General features: G+C 42.5%; 1 protein-coding gene across 1 annotated transcript in view; it reads left to right on the top strand.

The window, feature by feature from the left end:
* Nucleotides 1-17,523, top strand: part of MDN1 (midasin AAA ATPase 1) — a 164,727-nt gene that overhangs the window by 80,006 nt on the left and 67,198 nt on the right. The window contains exons 36-47 of the mRNA XM_074948112.1: nt 1,702-1,910; nt 3,070-3,192; nt 4,009-4,206; nt 4,319-4,426; nt 6,190-6,378; nt 7,854-7,943; nt 8,066-8,326; nt 8,458-8,728; nt 9,857-10,016; nt 10,282-10,398; nt 15,133-15,341; nt 16,616-16,761. Of these exons, the coding sequence (XP_074804213.1) occupies nt 1,702-1,910; nt 3,070-3,192; nt 4,009-4,206; nt 4,319-4,426; nt 6,190-6,378; nt 7,854-7,943; nt 8,066-8,326; nt 8,458-8,728; nt 9,857-10,016; nt 10,282-10,398; nt 15,133-15,341; nt 16,616-16,761 (2,081 nt within the window). The remainder of the gene's footprint in view (nt 1-1,701; nt 1,911-3,069; nt 3,193-4,008; nt 4,207-4,318; nt 4,427-6,189; nt 6,379-7,853; nt 7,944-8,065; nt 8,327-8,457; nt 8,729-9,856; nt 10,017-10,281; nt 10,399-15,132; nt 15,342-16,615; nt 16,762-17,523) is intronic.

The following is a 17,523-nucleotide window of genomic DNA, read 5'->3' as shown; positions in this document are numbered from 1 at the left end:
GAAGGATGGAATGTTTTCAGGTGTTTATAAGTAAGGAGAAATGTGCTGGGATGGAAAAGAGTGGTGGGAGTAAGAGTGCTGACTCATAATTCATTTGGCTAACTTTTATTTTATAACATTGCACAATTCAGAGCAGTGGTACCCAGTCTTATTGTGGAGGAAGGCCATATAAGCTTAACCCTAAATGTGTGTGGCCCAAACAGATTCTACATATATGAATAAGTTTAAAGTCACCTGTATTGATTTATATTTTAAGTTCAGCTTGTTTCATGTGTATTTAGATAGGTTGTTTCTCAATTGTACAGTATTGTCTATTTGCACACTTGTGCAAACTAAAATGATGTAATCATGACGACAAAATACTAACGAATCGGTTAGTATATTGTGTTGAAGTGGGCCTTAGATTGGACATCCCTGTTTAGAGCATGTCTCTGTTGTACTATAGCCAGTGCCTAACTCGAAACATCCAAAAACATGGTGACGGGCAATGTTCCCTCTAATTTTTCCCATGCATGTGCAGAATGAATTTTGTTATGTGCACCAATATGGAGGTGATGTGTGATGGGAGTGGGGCTGGGGCAGAGGGGTTCAGGGTGTGGGAGTGGGCTCGGGGCTGGGCAGAGTGTTGAGGTGAGGGCTCCAACTGGGGGTGCGGGCTCTGGGGTGGGGCCGGGGATGAGGGACTTGGGGTGCAGGCTGCCCCTTGGCCACGTGGGGGAGAGGACTGCCCCCAGCCCTCTCCCCGCAGCAGTACCTGTGCTGGGGCCGGGGGAGAGGCGCCTCTCCCTGGCCGCGGCAACGCTGGGGCTGGGGAAGGGGCGCCTATCCCTACCTCTACCCAGCCATGGCAGTTCCGGGGCTGGGGAATAATCTCTCTCCCTGGCCGTAGCAGCTCTGGGGCTCGAGCTGCGGGGGAGGCACCTCTTTCCACTGAAGCCCTGAGCTCATGTGTGGCCCTTGATAGGCTGCTGCAAAGCCACACAGCCTAGAGGGAACTTAGGTGACTGGCTCTTATAAATACATCTAATCACGGAATCTTATACAAAGTTATACATGGTTTACTTTCTAACAGGATAACTAACACCCAAAAGGGGAGAATGCCTCTTTCCTAGGAAACGAATATCGAAATCTTTAAAGAAGGATAGCGACTAACACTTTGCATACATGAGAAATGGTGTTTTACTATTGAAATTACAGTGAGCTCTAAAGGTGAAGGTTTCTGGTGGGCAAGAAGATCAATGTTTTCTCCAGGATGTGTTCTATAACCAGAATAAAGTAAATGCATGCATGAGAGGGCACTTAACTTTGGCTCACAAAACTGGAATGTGTGAACAGATTCATAAACTTTCCCTCCACTTTGGTTCATGAACACCTACAGGTTTTAAAATTCCATGTCCAAAACGCATTGAAAAAAGTGCATGTGCAGGTGTTTGTGTGTATGCACAAAATTATGCATGAACAAATGGAGACTGTGCTGAGGTCAAACCAAATATCAAACACTAAATATGTCTGCCAGATTTGTGAGGATAAATGCTTGATACGTAATTTAGTTACTGGTCTATCTTCCATCACGCGCTGTAGTAGGGTGAAAAAGCAGTTGGCAAGTTAATAGGTCTTTAGAAAATGTGATCTAAAATATTCTAAATGTCTGTAATATTTAGTCTGTGGTTTAATTTTTGTTTTGCTTTCTCTTCATCTTAGGCCCTGTTTTTCAGAGGAACAGTGTTTCAGATTATGCTTTAAATGCAGGAACTACAGCAATGAATGCACAAAGGCTGTTAAGAGCCTTACAGCTTAACAAACCCATTCTGCTGGAGGGGTCTCCAGGCGTGGGCAAGACCAGTCTAGTAGCAGCATTGGCAAAGGCTTCAGGAAATTGCCTTGTTCGAATCAACCTGTCTGAGCAAACGGTAGGGTAAAATATTACCCGGTAATTGATTTTTTTAAAAAAAATGTGTAGATCCATATGTAAAATATTATTTTGGTTTCTTATTTTATGAAGCACGAGTGGTTACACTTGTAAACTCAGATGTTGAGTCGTAAGTGTCCGGCTTCCCTCATCAGTCTTGAGATTAAACTAATGAGGAGTGGAGTGTCATGACAGAGCAGAGAGCCGCTGTTGTTTTCAGAAACTGTGCTCTGTGCTGATTACAATGTGCAGATCGTCACGTACGCTGCATATAGTTTGATTGCTGCAAACTTGTTTGAAAGACTTAAGCTGTAGTTTAGCCATAGCCGAAGTCAATATAAATTATATTGCTCAGGGGTATGAATTCGCCACCCCCTTGAGCAACATAATTTATGCCAATTTTAAGGCCGGCGTGGACAGTGCTATGTCAGCAGGAGAGCTTCTCTGCCGGCATAGCCACTGCCACTTGTTGGGGGTGGATTAATTAAGTTGATGGGAGATCTCTCTCCCATTGACTGTGGCCATGTCTACACTACCCGCCAACCCGGCGGGTAGTGATCAATCTATCGGGGATCGATTTATCGCGTCTAGTGTAGATGCGATAAATCGATCCCCGATTGCTCTGCCGTGGACTCCGGAACTCCACCACGGCGAGAGGGGGAAGCGGAGTCGACGGGGGAGCGGTGAACGTGGATCCCGCGCCGCGAGGACGCGAAATAAGTGATTCTAAATCAATCTAAAGATACGTCGACTTCAGCTACGCTATTCTCGTAGCTGAAGTTGCGTATCTTAGATCAATTCCCTTCCCCTCCCTCCCTCCCTCCCCCCCCCAGTGTAGACCAGGCCTTAGAGTGGCTACACAGGGATCTTACAGCAATGCAGCTGCATCAGTGCAGCTGTGCTGCTGTAAGCTCTCTAGGGTAGTCATAGCCTTTGTTGGAGGCTGACATTCATGTTCTTGCATTGTTCTGCATACTGTAATTGGTCACTGAAGTCCCAGTATGGAAAATGTAGAATATCTTCTTTTAACTATCGTCAATTTTAAATGCATAGCTAGATCTTAGCTTTTAAAAAATAAGCAAAAATGCAAAGCAAGCTCGAAATCTGGTAACCTTTTATGTAGTTTGTAAATCTTTGCTTTCTTCCTCTATTTCCCCAAGGATGTGACAGATTTGTTTGGGACGGACTTGCCTGTGGAAGGTGGAAAGGGAGGAGAATTTGCCTGGCGTGATGGACCCCTGCTTGCAGCATTAAAGGGTGGACACTGGATTGTATTAGATGAGGTGAATGCAAGTCTGGCACACCGATAAAATGGGAATATTTAGGAAAAGAGAAGTGGTGATTTATTGGTGTTTCGGGTAAAATTTTCACAACCAGCTAAATGACATGCTTCGAAGTGTCTAAATCACCTTTGAAAATGAGATGTAGGCCCCTAATTCCACTGACTTGCAATGAAAGTTAAGCTCCTAAAAGTCTGCAGTCACTTTTGAAAATGGATTTAGGCTCCTAAGTCTCTTAAAGCACTCTTGCAAATGTTACCCTTAAACTGAATGCAAGTTATTTCTTTTTAAAAATGTTTTGTGCGTAGCAAAGTATACATTCCTCATGAAGACCTGGACTACAGTTATACTAAGTATGACATTTTGAAAAGAAATTGTGTCTTTAGCTATTTGTGTATACTAAAAAACAAACCCACCCTAATTTCCTCTGTTGTGCGAAACAATTTTTAAGCATTTGTGTAACATAAATATCTCAACTAACTTTATTAACTTGATAAAACATTTAATTTGTGAATTTAGGAGTAGCATGAAAATAGTTCAAAAGGAAAAATGAATGCTTGAAAATAGACATTTATAATACAACGATGCTCAGATACCTTAGTGAGAGCATTGTAAAAGAATGTAAATAGAACAGAAAAACCTTACCTTACCCACTAGTGCAGTGCCATAATGTGGGATTTGTTAGCTGTGGATAGTCATGTATGATCATGTTTGGACAGGCAAGAAAAGTTGAATCACATTTGTGTTTAAATTATAGCCTGCTAAAGTGGAGGCCACTTTTGAACAACATTATTTTATCTTATTTCTTTTTTCAAATAGTTGAATCTGGCTTCCCAGTCTGTATTAGAAGGACTAAATGCCTGCTTTGACCACCGAGCAGAGATTTACATCCCAGAATTAGGGATGAGTTTTCACGTGCAACATAAGAAGACGAAGATCTTTGGATGCCAGAATCCCTACAGACAAGGAGGTGGAAGAAAGGGGCTGCCCAAGTCCTTTCTTAATAGATTTACACAGGCAAGTCATTTATTCATTTCAGGTTATGCCTATGATTCTTTTTTGTGTCCTTCTTGTGATGTGACCCACATGCACGCTACATAAATTCCTCCATTTGTTCTTGGTCCTGCAGGTATATGTTGATCCACTTACAGCTGCAGATATGGAGTTCATTGGGAATACCCTGTTTCCTGCCATTGACAAAAATATTATTGCTAAAATGGTTGCTTTCAATAACAAGGTAAAATATGTTTACTTTTCAGATTTGTACTGATGAAAACAGTTGTCTGAGGTAGGCAGAATGAGTGAGAAACGTTTAAAAAAATATAGAGAGTAGTTTTGGGGTGACAATGTTGACAGGTGAATTTGAAAAATAATTGTTTTCACTGAGTGTGGGCTATTCTAGAAACATTAGGGAAAACCAAAGCTTTGTTTTTACAAAACTGAGTTACATTTCTGTTTCTGGATTTAAGGCTGTTATTTATCATAGGATGCTGTGAAAGGGACTATAATCTAGGAAAAGTAGAAATTGAAGTATTTTGAGCAATAGAGGCTTTTGTGGGTATGCAGGGTATTTTTAGTATATTTGGGGGATGATCAGTTGCAATCAAAAGAGAAGACCATAATGGATAAATCCTTTCTAGCAATAGATAAAGAGATAGCCAACATCCAGAATTTAGTCTATTTTAACAGGCATTCAATAGCTTCTAATTTATGGTGCCTCAAGACATAGAAGTGCTCTGTTTAGGGCTTAAGGCCTGTTGTTCTGCACATTAGTGTCCTAAACGTTTTCAAACTTACTTTTTCTAAATCCACAGTACATTGTAAAAGTTTAATTCAAATGACTCTAATTTCAAAGACTTTTACTGCAGAAGAATCCTCTCCAGTGAGTCATTGGGGGGTTGGACTGGTTTCCAAACAAAGATAAGATTTTTGGCATTCTTATCGAGTTGCTTCTAAAACAGATAGTTATCCCTGTTTGGCCATATCTGAGGAGACTGGGGGAAGGAGCACATCTACTCTCCAAGGTGTCAATTCTACTAAACTTGGCATTGTGATAAAGTCCACTGAAAGAATTTTATCTGAGGTGGCTTTTCTTTTGTAAGTGTGTGTGTGTGCGTGCGTGTGTGTGAGAGAGAGAGATAAAATAGCTGACCTTTAAAGCCAAGAAAAGTATGAAGAGATAAAAGAATATATATTATATGTGCACTTGGCTGAATTAAATTTTTTTTATCATTTCAACAGACAATATTGATGTTTATTTTAAGCACTTTTTCAATTTTTATCAATTTAAATTTTCACAGTTGCACAAAATTATAGGTTTTTAACCATTATTTTTATTTTTATCAAATTTTCACAGTTGAGGGAATTTATTGGGATGTTGATTGGTTACACAATAATTAGTAAATGACAGTAAATGTTGTGATTCAAAAAGCTAAACCTTTATAACCATTAAAACACAAATTGTCAACATCACATATCAAAATATACAAAGTAAATATCCTTAAATCCAACTCTTAAGATCTCAAGCAGCATTTTTCTTTCTTTGCCTTTCTGTAAATTTTGGTTATTGATGGAAATATTTTTTCATTAGTTTGTGTGTGTACAGTTAAATCAGTGTTTACTGGCGTTACTGATTAAAATGTAATCCTTCCATGCCTAATTATAGGCCTTATGTAGAATTATTATGTGGTGGAATATCACTGAAAGGATATTGGCAGATTGCAAAAGAAATGTGAGTTCATGCAATGGCTAAGATGTTAGGGCATTAGGAGATAAAAGACCACCTTCATTTTGGGTGGGCTGAATCTGGTGGCAACAGACCCCAGATGGCTCCTGACAGCAACAGTGAAGTGAGCAGGGCTCCTAACTCCTATTGGCAATGTTCTCTACATCAGGTGAGCAGAGCCTAATGACACAGGTCTACTTGGCTTTTAAAAATATTTCTAAGATGACTGCATATGTGAGTGAAATAAAAAGATTTTGAACTGCTGCTTTCTCCAGATTGATCAAGAGGTTATGGCTCTCAAGAAGTGGGGACAGAAAGGAGGACCCTGGGAATTTAACCTGCGTGATCTTTTCCGCTGGTGTCAGCTGATACTTGTTGATCAGTCACCAGGATGCTATGATCCAGGCCAACATGTATTTTTGGTCTATGGTGAAAGAATGAGAACCAGAGAAGACAAAGAGAAGGTGAGCTGTACATCCTTGCTCCCTGTTCATTGATTGTTACATGTTTCCAGTAATGCCTATGTAAATGCAATGATATTTGACAGTTTTCCTGTAGAAATTACTGTTGCACACAAAGGAAAATTTTCAGACATGCTTCGTGTACCTTTTCCTAATTTCCTTTTGAAATACCTATTGTTTCTAAAGCTATTCGTATAAGACAGTGGTTCTCAAATGTTGATCACGCCCTCCTCCCCCGCTTTGTATCTGTAGTTGTTTATGCCCCTCACTCCCACCATACAAGGACATATATGGATGCCCAGCTCTGAAAGCAGTGCCGCTGCCAGCAACAGCACAGAAGTAAGAGTGGCATAGTATGGCATTGCCACCCTTACTTCTCTGCTACTGGCAGCAGCAAAATACTTTTACAAGGGCAAAACAATATAAAACATTTCTCAGGTCATCTATTAAATATCAGTATTTATGCAAAAATACCTTACACGTTCTTATGGAATGACCTGAATATCATGAGTGGATGGGGACCGAGGGTTGTGAAGTGGGAAAGAGAATTAGTAATGATGTGTGGAAGGATCTAGGAATTGAGTAGCAATTGGTCGACAGCTGTGGGAGGGAGGGTGAGTAGTGTAATCTACTTAGTTAATGTTGCAAGGTTGTTGTTTTTTCCTCCACTGGCTTTGTTTCGTTTCTGCATCCTTCAAACCCATTATCTGTAATGTGAATGTGTTGTACAGTGTCACCCCTACTTACATTTTGTCACCACTTACCACCACCTTTCTGTATTATATTTTGCCAGCTTCTTTGGCTTTATTGAACCCTATGTCTTCTCCCATTTGACAGTGCCTTTTTTCACGCCACTCCCCAGGCTTGAAACAGTCTCCCTTGTTTAGTATGCCAAGCAAACTCACTTACTTACTTTACGTCCCCCCTAAAATTCATTTATTTGGGTTAGCTTTATACCACTCAGACTCCTCCTGCTCTCTAATACTCCTTTCATTTTCCTCATTACAGTTTAAACAAAAATAACCAAACAACCTAGACTGAAAATTTATCAAACCATAAGACTAAACTTTTGTGCCAAGTAGCTGCTTGGTCATTTTTCCCCTATGTTTCATTCTTTCCCCTTTCCTTGATCCGCATTGTCTCTTTCTATATACTATTTCAGAAGCTTTACTGACTGGCTTCTCTGCCTCTACTCAGTTAAAGAAAAGAGGTACTGGTAGTATAAAATTGTGTTCCATGTTCTGTGATGATAAGCCATGATTTGCTAAGTCTGAAGGAATTGCTGATGTGTGCTGCAAAACAGGTGCAGCATTTCATTGCTGGATGAAATGATCCTTTTGAATAAACTGTGAATAAGTTGGTAAAGCGCTTTGGGGTAGCTCACAGTGAAAATTTCTATGGAAATAAAACATAATCCCCACACTGTAGAAATCTAGGCTGATTCATCTTTTTTTTAACCTTTCTTTTGGCTATTTTAGGTCATTTCCATATTCAGGGATGTTTTTGGCCAGAATTCTAATCCATATAGGGGAACCAGACAGTTTCTCATCACTCCTTATAATGTTCAGGTAAGATAAATTAAAAAGAGGTGATTTTTTTTATCACCGTAAACTTGAGCTTCCATTTTCCCTTCTCTTGCCTCCATCGCCCCCCATCAACATACTTAAGTGTTTTTATTAATTCTTTTTAGATCGGCTACTCAGTTCTTGCTCGTGGCAACTATATTCCTCCCCCTTGCAGACGTCTGTCTCTTTTACATCATTCCCTGCAGTCCCTTGAGTCCATAATGAAATGTGTGCATATGGGCTGGATGGTAATATTGGTGGGTCCTGCAGCTGTTGGGAAGACCAGCCTTGTTGAACTTCTGGCTCACCTGACAGGTCATCGATTAAAGGTTATGGCAATGAACAGTGCTATGGATACAACTGAACTCTTAGGTGGATTTGAACAGGTAAATATTATTTTTGGGGGTGGGAGGTAGTTTATCCAACTATATATAGTAGTTGTGACATTAGAGTTAAAGCACTGAATAGAATCTATATACTATGGCTGTCTGGATATAGTAACTGCTTAATGTTGCAGGTTGATGTCATTCGGCCATGGCAATGCCTACTAGAGAAAGTGGAGAGTGCTGTGAGGACACTAATAAGGGACAGTCTCCTTCTGACTGAAATCTGTCCCGATGATGCTGAAGTTGTGTTGCGTGCTTGGAGCAGTTTCATCCTTAACTTTAAACCCAAATCTCTGGGTGAAGGGAGTAGAAATGTCACAACTGAACTGGTGAACAAACTAGAGGGAATACTTGCACTTATCCAGCGACTAAACAACAAAATAAACTCTTATTCAAAAGCAGGTATGTACAGAGCTTATTTGAAATCAAAGCACTGAAAATTAAATATTCCAGGTATGGACGTCTCTGTGCCAAGTTATAGATCTAATGAAATGTTGAAAATGATTCCTGGTTTTTCATTGCTTATCTCTGAAGCTACTATGAACTCTGCATATGCAACACACAGTTCATCTTTTAGAAAGGTTCTTTATTAGTGGTTTCTTCAGAGTTATTTTATTATACAAATGTACTATGGTACTGCGCAACAGCCAAAATCAGGGTCTTGTTGTTCTGGATATTTTACAAATATGTAATGAGGGACAGCTCATGCCTAAAAGACCTTATAATCGAGAACCCCAGAACTTCAGTGAGTTTGGTGTGGGTGGACTCCTGTGCCTGTGGGGAGTTCATGGCATGCAAAATGTATGCATGTAACAAACAAATGGAGGGAAAGGGAACTGTTGGATTAAATTGACAATAGTAAATCCTCCCAATTCAACTTTATAACCAATTACAAGGCCAAATTGAGAGATGTTCGATAGCAGTTGTATTGATATCTGCATCTTGATTTTAATAGTAGAATATTGTTGCATATAAGATTTATTTTATGGTCTTCCTCTCCACAAATTTTTACCACTGTCTTTCTTATTCCAATGGCTGGATTTCCAAAGCTAAAGGAAATGGTTATGGAGGTAGTTGGCATCCTTGTCTTGCCCCTCTGAAGAGGGGAACTTGGGGATGTTTGTTCTTGCAGTTAATGTCTAGAATATAAAGTGGACACATTTTCATCAATTTCAGGAGGGTGATGCATTTCTAATTAAATCCTGTCAACTGCCCTTTTCAGCATTTAATAAAAATGCACCATTAGTATCTATCAACCTCGCCCCCTGTGTAAGATGTAGTAGACTCTAAGTTCCAAATCTTGCAGCTGTATCCACCCTGCCAAGACCCTGTATCCATGTAGATCTTGGGCACATGGATCCAGTTGCATAAGGGCCTAAATTACATAGTTCTCTAATGTGGAGGAAATGTGAAATCCAGCAGTGGCTCATTTAGTTTACTCAGTAAACTACTAGCTTGTCACTCCACTGGAAATGAAGGCTGTCTTGGCCAGTAATAGAAGTAGTGATTACAAGATGTGTTCTGTTTCAGAGTTTTCGAGACTGATGGAAGAATTTCGACATTTCAGGCTGCAGCTTGTTCAGTCTGTGGATGGTAACAGTCATGGCACTTTCGAATGGGTTGATGGAATGTTGATTCAGGCGTTGCAGTCTGGGGACTGGCTTTTAATGGACAATGTAAACTTCTGCAAGTAAGAGCATACAGTAATTTCATTTCTTCAGACAATAAACCTCTTTCTACCTCCCTTGTTCACTTGGCCCTTCAGTCGTTCATAAAAATTTTCTAAAGCTGAAAAAGTTGGTCTGATGACACAGTATCTAGTTAGTAAAAGTTCTTTTCCAACTGCTTTGATTATCACTTCAGCTCTTCGTTTTTGGATTATAGTGTTTTGATTAACTGTGGGATTGATGATGAAAGATGATTTGCAACTCATGTAAACTTTCTTTTGAATGTAGTCCATCAGTGCTGGACCGCTTGAATGCTCTACTCGAACCTGGGGGCGTCCTTACCATGAGTGAGAGAGGTGTGATAGATGGCACCACCCCTAGTGTTGCCCCTCATCCGAATTTCAGGTGCTCCATTTCTGTACTTCTGTGAAGTTACTTTATATTTTTGTTGGGCTTTGACTGAGAAACAACTTACACTGGTAGTGGCAGTTTAAATACTCTGAGGGCACATAGCAACTCCAGCATTGTTACAATTGGATGATTTTCTACTGTCCTCCAAAATCTCTTCACATCTAAATAGCCTTCTGCAGCAAGAATGTCTTGTTAGGGGGTGGGGGGTGGGAAACCTTTAATCATACGCTACCGTTTAAAAAGGGCAGATCTTGAGTTAATTTAGTGAAAATATAAATTACATGTGACCACAGGAGAATTTGCCTGTGTTTTTGGGTTTTTGCTGAATGGATTTAACACCTCTATCTGTCCAAATAGAGAGGCAGAATAGAGGCAGAGGGTGCTTTATATAATTGATCCAAATAACTTTAAAGGGAAGTTAACATAAATTTGTGTCCTAATGCTAAGGTGAACTTACATAAACTGAACTCACATTGAGTTCCCTGGGAATCTGCCTGAGTAAGTTCCGTGCGTGCTGGTCCACTGTGGGATTGGAAGATTCTTGTTAGTAATGTCCGTTTCGGTCCACACCTAAGTACTGTGTCTCCTCGTGTTCTGAACCAAGGCTATAAGGGACAGTACAGACTGGGCACTTCTCCAATTCCTTCTTACCGCTGCATGGTGTGGGACGGAACACTCCAGTGTCCTCAAAACTCTTCCTTCAACTTTACATGTAAATAGTTCAAAAACATATCTTGTTAGATAGTTTTAGTATAGTTAGGGTCTTGGGAGTCTGTTTTTCCCTCTCCACGGCACTGCTCTCCCTTCTTCCTGGCATGGAAATCTTGTCACGAGGTAATCTCATCGACTTTATCTTTGCTTACGCTCCTAACAGCGTTAGAAATCTGTGTAAATGTAGAAAAGTCCACTTTGGCACCAAGGTGGATGAGGTAATATCTTTTTTTGGACCAGCTTCCGTTGGTGAGAGAGAGAAGATTTCAAGCCACACAGAGCTTGAAGGCTTCTCTCTCTCTCTCTCCAACAGCAGCTGGTCCAGTAAAAGATACTACCTGACCCCTCTTGTGTCTCTAGTATCTGGGACTGACATGGCTGCAACTACACTTCAGCACCATCACAGGCTATAGATTTCATGGGAGCATCTCTGGACTCACTCAGAGCCAGCCTTTCCAGAGACAGATTCCAATCCATGAGCATTCTGATCCGCCTTCTCAGAAAGAGTGCACAAACATTGGTTTGGACGTACCTCATCTGTCTGGGTCACATGGTGTCTTACGCCGAAATTACCCTGTTTTCCAGACTCTGACTCCAGTGCCTACAAGCCTGGCTTTGCATGGTTTATGTGCTAGCAAGCACAGTTTGGACAATCCCTAACAGTGTGTGGGACGTTCTAACTTGGTGGCAAGACAAAGAACAGGTGTGTGTGGGAGTTCCTTTCACTCCACCGCCTCCCCAGAAGATGTTAATCAAGACATGTCTCTGTTAAGTTGTAGTGCATGTCTAGATGAACATAGAGCTGAGGGGACATGGACCCTCCTGCGAGCCAAGGATGTGTATAAATCTACTAGAACAGAAATTAGTCTCGGAGGCCTGCAAAAGATGCTTACTACTTATTCACTCCCAACATGTCCAGTGATGTTGGACAATATGACCAATATATTATACACCTCTACCCCGATATAACGCAGTCCTCGGGAGCCAAAAAATCTTACTGCGTTATATGTGAAACCGCGTTATATCGAACTTGCTATGGAGGGCTGGGTAGGGAAGGCTGTGCCTCCCCAAACAGCCTGGCCCCGCCCCCTCTCCGACTCCCACCTACTTCCTGCCCCCTGACTGACCCCTCAGAACCCCCGACCCATCCAACCCCCCCTGCTCCCTGTTCCCTGACCGCCCCCCGAGACCCTCTGCCCCTTATCCAACCCCCCGGCCCGGCCCCCTTAACACGACGCTCAGAGCAGTGTGTCGGAGTCAGACATGCTGCCGCCATAGGTGCCAACTGCGTGGGTGCTCCGGGGCTGGAGCACCCATGGAGAAAAATTGGTGGGTGCAGAGCACCCACTGGCAGCTCTCCACCCCAGCTCACCTCTGCCTCTTCCCTGGAGCGTGCCGCCGCGCCGCTTCTCCCCCCTTCCTTCTTTCCCTTCGAGGCTTGCCACGAATCAGCTGTTTGGCGTGGCAAGCCTGGGAGGGAGGGAGCGGGGGGAAGCGGAGCAGCGGCGCGCTTGGGGAAGGAGGCGGAGCAGAGGTGAGCTGGGGCGGGGAGCGGTTCCTCTGCGCCCCACCTCCTCAGTTACTTGCTGCGGCGCTCCCTGCGCACCCCCCGCCCCGCCCCATCTCACCTCCACTCCGCCTCCTCGCCTGAGCGTGCCGCCGCTCCGCTTCTCCCCCCTCCCTCCCAGGCTTGCGCAAGCCTGGGAGGTACAGGGGAGGAGGGGAAATGCGTTACCGCGTTGTTATATCCGAATTCGGGTTATATCAGATCGCCTTATATCGGGGTAGAGGTGTGTATCAACAAGAGGGTGGGGGGGAGAGGAAGAGGAGCAAGATCTACACCTCTTTGTATAGAGTCAGTTCACCTGTGGGATCAGTGCATCCATCATCAAATTACACTGTCAGCAGTACACCACCCTGGAATCTACAACACTTCGGTAGGCAGCTTCAGCCATCACTTCTTGATGGGTCGTGAATGGGAGGCTCACAATATGTGAGAGAGATGTTCCATCAGTGGGGATCTCCGACTTTGGACCTGTTTGCATTTGGACCTGTTGCAGGACAACAAGAAGTGCGTGATGAACTGCTCCAATGGAGCACAGGGTCCGAACTCCAGAGGAGAGCCCTTCTGATTCCATTGTTGGGAAATCTGATGTACACCTTCCCTCCCATCCCTCCTAATTCGAGTTCTCAGAAAGATCCAGCAGGATAAAGTGGTGATCATCCTCATTGCTCCCAAATGGCTGCTGCTGTTTTGGTTCCCTGTTCTCCTTTGACTGTAATCCTGTCCATTGATCAGTACTTTATCCTTCCCAGACCTCCTGATGCAGAACGCAGGCAGGATCAGATGTCTGAAGACACTTAGCCTGGCAGTGTGATATTTGGACGGGCATTGAACCTAGAGCAGCAATGTTTGGCAGCTCTTAGTCATCCGTAGCAACAGCAGAAAAGAATCTACCCGGAAATGTTAATTAGCTAAGTGGAAATGATATTCTATTTGGGCTGGATGTCACTATGGTCCCCGCAGGAAACAGGCATCCCTACTCTCTTGAATTGTTCTTTCCCCAGCTCGCTTTGGTTTCACTTAGCAACAGTCAGCACCTTCTACCCTCTGACTGACAACTATTCCATCTTCATGAATCCAGCAACTGCAGTTTCTGAAGGGTTTACTCAGAACCTTTCCTCCAGTAATTAAACCTGCTCCTACTTGGGATCTGAACTTTGGTCCTTTTGACAGTAACTAAGTAAGCCACCTTTTGAACTGCTAGCACTATGCTCACGATCCCATTTAGCTGTGAAAGTTGCTTTCCTTGTGGCCCTCACTTTGGACAAAAGGGTGGGAGAAATGGGAACCCTAATGGCTGACCCACCTTACACCATATTCCATAAAGATAAGATTTCCTCATAACTCCACCCTAAATTTGTCCCCAAAGTAGTCTCCAATTTGCAAGTAAATCAGTTCATAACTTTATGTATATTTTCCTGAGCCTCACACTACCAAGGAGGAACAGAGACTCCATTCCATCTACAAAGCAAAAAAAAAAACCCTTTAGGAATTCATTCAGACTCTTGGTTGCCTTTGCAGAATGAATGAGAGGGAAAGCTGTCTCATCGTAAAGACTAAGTGGATTTTGGGTTGTGTCTTTCTCTGTTGTTGTCTGAGATTCCTCCACTACACCATGTGTGGTCCCACTTTGTCAGCTTCACTTCGGGGAGTACCTCTTGTTTACACATGCCAAGCAGCCACATGGAGTTCCATTCCATACCCTCAGAAGACACTATTCCCTGGTGCGTGCCTCCTCAACTGATGCATCCTTTACCCTCCTCCTTCATGAGTCCTGTTTTGACAGTCCGAAATGAAATGAAATGAAATATGAAATGAAATACCCATAGGGACCAGCACTTGAAGAAGAAAGAGAGGTTATCTACCTTCCATAAGCAGAGTTTCTCGAGATGAGACATCCCTGTCTGTTTTCTATTACCAGCTCTCCTTCCCCTATTCTTTGGATCGTAGTAGAGAAGGAACTTGAGAGGTGGGTGGTCTGCACTGCCTCTTATACCCTCAGTCTTCAAATCATGATTTGAGGACTTCAGTAAAACAGCCAAAGGTTATGGGTCTATTACAGGCATGCTATGAGGGTGGGTGAGTTTCTGTGGCCCGCAATGTGCAGGAGGTCAGACTAGATGATCATGATGGTCCCTTCTGGCCTTAAAGTCTATGAGTCTTTAACTTCAGAGTACAAAGAGAGAGTGCACAGGTATGCTACTAGAAAGAATCTTCCAGTTTCAGGCATGTGAAGTGCATGCATAGCCACTGTGGAATACAGATAGGGATTACACATCTCTGAGAACTCTGGTTATGGAAGAGAGGTAACCTCTCTTTCCTCAGTATTTAACCCTTTATTAGCATTATTTAATTGATTATTTTATTTGCTGTGGCATTCTCTGCAGAGCAAACTTAGTGGTTCTAAAGTGAGATCTTAATTATTTTATTAATCTGTTCTGCATATTTAATAGGCTTTTCCTTTCAATGGATCCTTTTCATGGGGAAATATCCAGAGCCATGAGGAACCGTGGGATTGAGATTTACATTCCTGGGGAAAGTGATGGGAATTTATTGGATAATCTGGACATGAAGGTGTTGCTGCATGGACTGGGCTTACAAGGAGACAGTGTATGCAATGCACTCATGGCTGTACATTCAGAAACTAAAGAAACTATAGCAGGTGAGACAAGCCGCCTTAACAGTTCAGTAAATACTCCCTGTCTGGGCATTATATATCTTGTGTGGCCCTAGGCTTGGCACTGAATGTTAAGACTGGAGTATTCTGGTCCCTCCAATGTGCATTATGTCCAGTTAAAGTAGAGAGGCAGATGCTTTTAGTATAATTAGTTTTTTTCTTTCATTTCTGCTCTTCAAGGACTAGGTGTGAATTATAAAGCTCAAGAGAACCCACCACACACTTATGATTTCTCTTTACATTGGTATGAATTGTGCAAGAGTCTGCAGAATGCGAGGAGGGGCAGCCGGGGGGGAAGGTGGGTTGTGAATGACAATAAACTTATTCTGGTTGAAAATCAACACAGGAGAAAAGACTTGCACAAGACCCTTGTATCACTCAAGCCCCATGGTAAAGGCTAAAGTGGTGTGGTGGTCCTTTGTACTACTTTAAATTTCCTTCTGCATGATCAGTATGACACATCTGCAACACATCTGTCTCCTTTGTCAGTGCAGTCTTTTATAAGAACTATAAGTATAATAAAGAATGAGTTATATTTACATTCTGTCTAGGCTGGGATTAATTCAGTTAGCATGGAAAAATTCCTCTCACTGGGTGGCTCTGTGGAAAGAGATCATCTGAAAGAGAAGAACTGGGAATCTGGAAATGTGGTTTCTATTCCCAAATCTGCCACTTGATGTTTGACCTTGGCCAAGTCACTTAAAATGACACAATCATCTTAAAATTTAGACAATTTTTTAAAAAAGTTAAGGTTTAGATAGGCCTGGGATTTGAAGGAGGTGTGCTTTTGTAGTTTTATAATCACATTTTTAAAAGTCTTTTCCCATGTGGCTGCATGATAGAACCATGGGAAACTTGAGTGTGACCATATAGCCGAGGCAGGGAGACTGGCTGTGCACTGAATAGCTAGGAAAAAATAGACATTTCTCTACTGTTTCAGATAATGTAATTTTAGGTCTTACTTGTAACAGATATAATCATTTACAGGCAAAAAGTGATTTTTGAGTTAGTGATGCTCCATTTAACTTCTCTTGGTCTCATTTTCTCTGCTTGTAAAATGGGGATATTTGCTACCTTGCCTGGGGGTGATGCAAGGCATATTTCATTAATGTTGGGTGCTCTGCTTCAAGGCACTATAGAATGATAGTGTGTGCCCCCAGCAGGTGAGCATGGTCAGAAGGGAGGGTGTTGGCAAATTAAAGTATCTGGAATGTTCTACAGAAATGGTTGGCTGATATTAATATTCAGTGCTTTTTCAGGTTCTGTGTTGTCATTGTCATCTTTGATTCATGCTACTACACTAATTGTACAACAGTTGCATCGAGGCCTTGGTTTAGTGAAGAGTTTTTACAGAGCTTGCTGGGAAGTGTACGTCCGCTCACAGCAGTCCCAGATGAACCAAAAGGTAAATGTTTCATTCTCCTTAAAACTGTGTTGTGTTTTTTCACAAATGAACAATAATATCGAAATTCCTAGAAAGGACTGCTGCCAGAAGGAGGGTTGGTGATTCTGAAAGCAGCACTCCGTCCTGTGAAGGGCCCTAGCATGCTGTTGGAGAGCATTGTGCTCTTGGGAGTTTCAGGCCCCAATTTTGAGCTGCACTTGTCAAGAGTCACAGCCTGATGGAGAGCAGAGAAAAGGTAGTTTTAAACTGCTTTCACACTTCCGGGGTTCAGCGGGTTCTAGGGGCTTCTTTGGCCCAGTGTAATCTGGAGTACCCCTGGGAATTCTCTGACTTAACCCATACTGCAGTGGTTTCCCAAGAGGCCTTTCTGTGCCACAGAATGGCTGAAGTGTACAGTGTACTTCAGCTACATCTTCGCCTTCCGTGACACATTCTTCATGCCCCCAGGCATTCCCCTAAAACTGGTCATGGAGGTCATGGGAGCATGCAGTAGGATAGGGCATTTAATCTGAACCTGTGTGCTAGGGAATTCCCCAGCTGGGAAATCCAGCTGGTTCTAGCCTCCTTACTCCACTTCTGCAGTGTGAACCATTGTCTCTTAAGATGAGACTTAAAGATGAGGTCTGTTAATTTATTATTTACATTCCATGTCTCCTCAAGCAATAGTTAGAGGCGGTAGCTCTGGCCGATTTACAGCCTGGAGAAATTGTTCTGTCAGCCTGAAGTTCCACCTGAATATGGTGGTATTGGCTTCCTATCTTA

The sequence above is a fragment of the Natator depressus genome, chromosome 3 (assembly GCF_965152275.1).
Source record: "Natator depressus isolate rNatDep1 chromosome 3, rNatDep2.hap1, whole genome shotgun sequence".
NCBI classification, from domain to species: Eukaryota; Metazoa; Chordata; order Testudines; family Cheloniidae; genus Natator; species Natator depressus.
The sequence above is the reverse complement of the archived record's forward strand: the minus strand, read 5'-3'. Positions and strand labels throughout refer to the sequence as shown.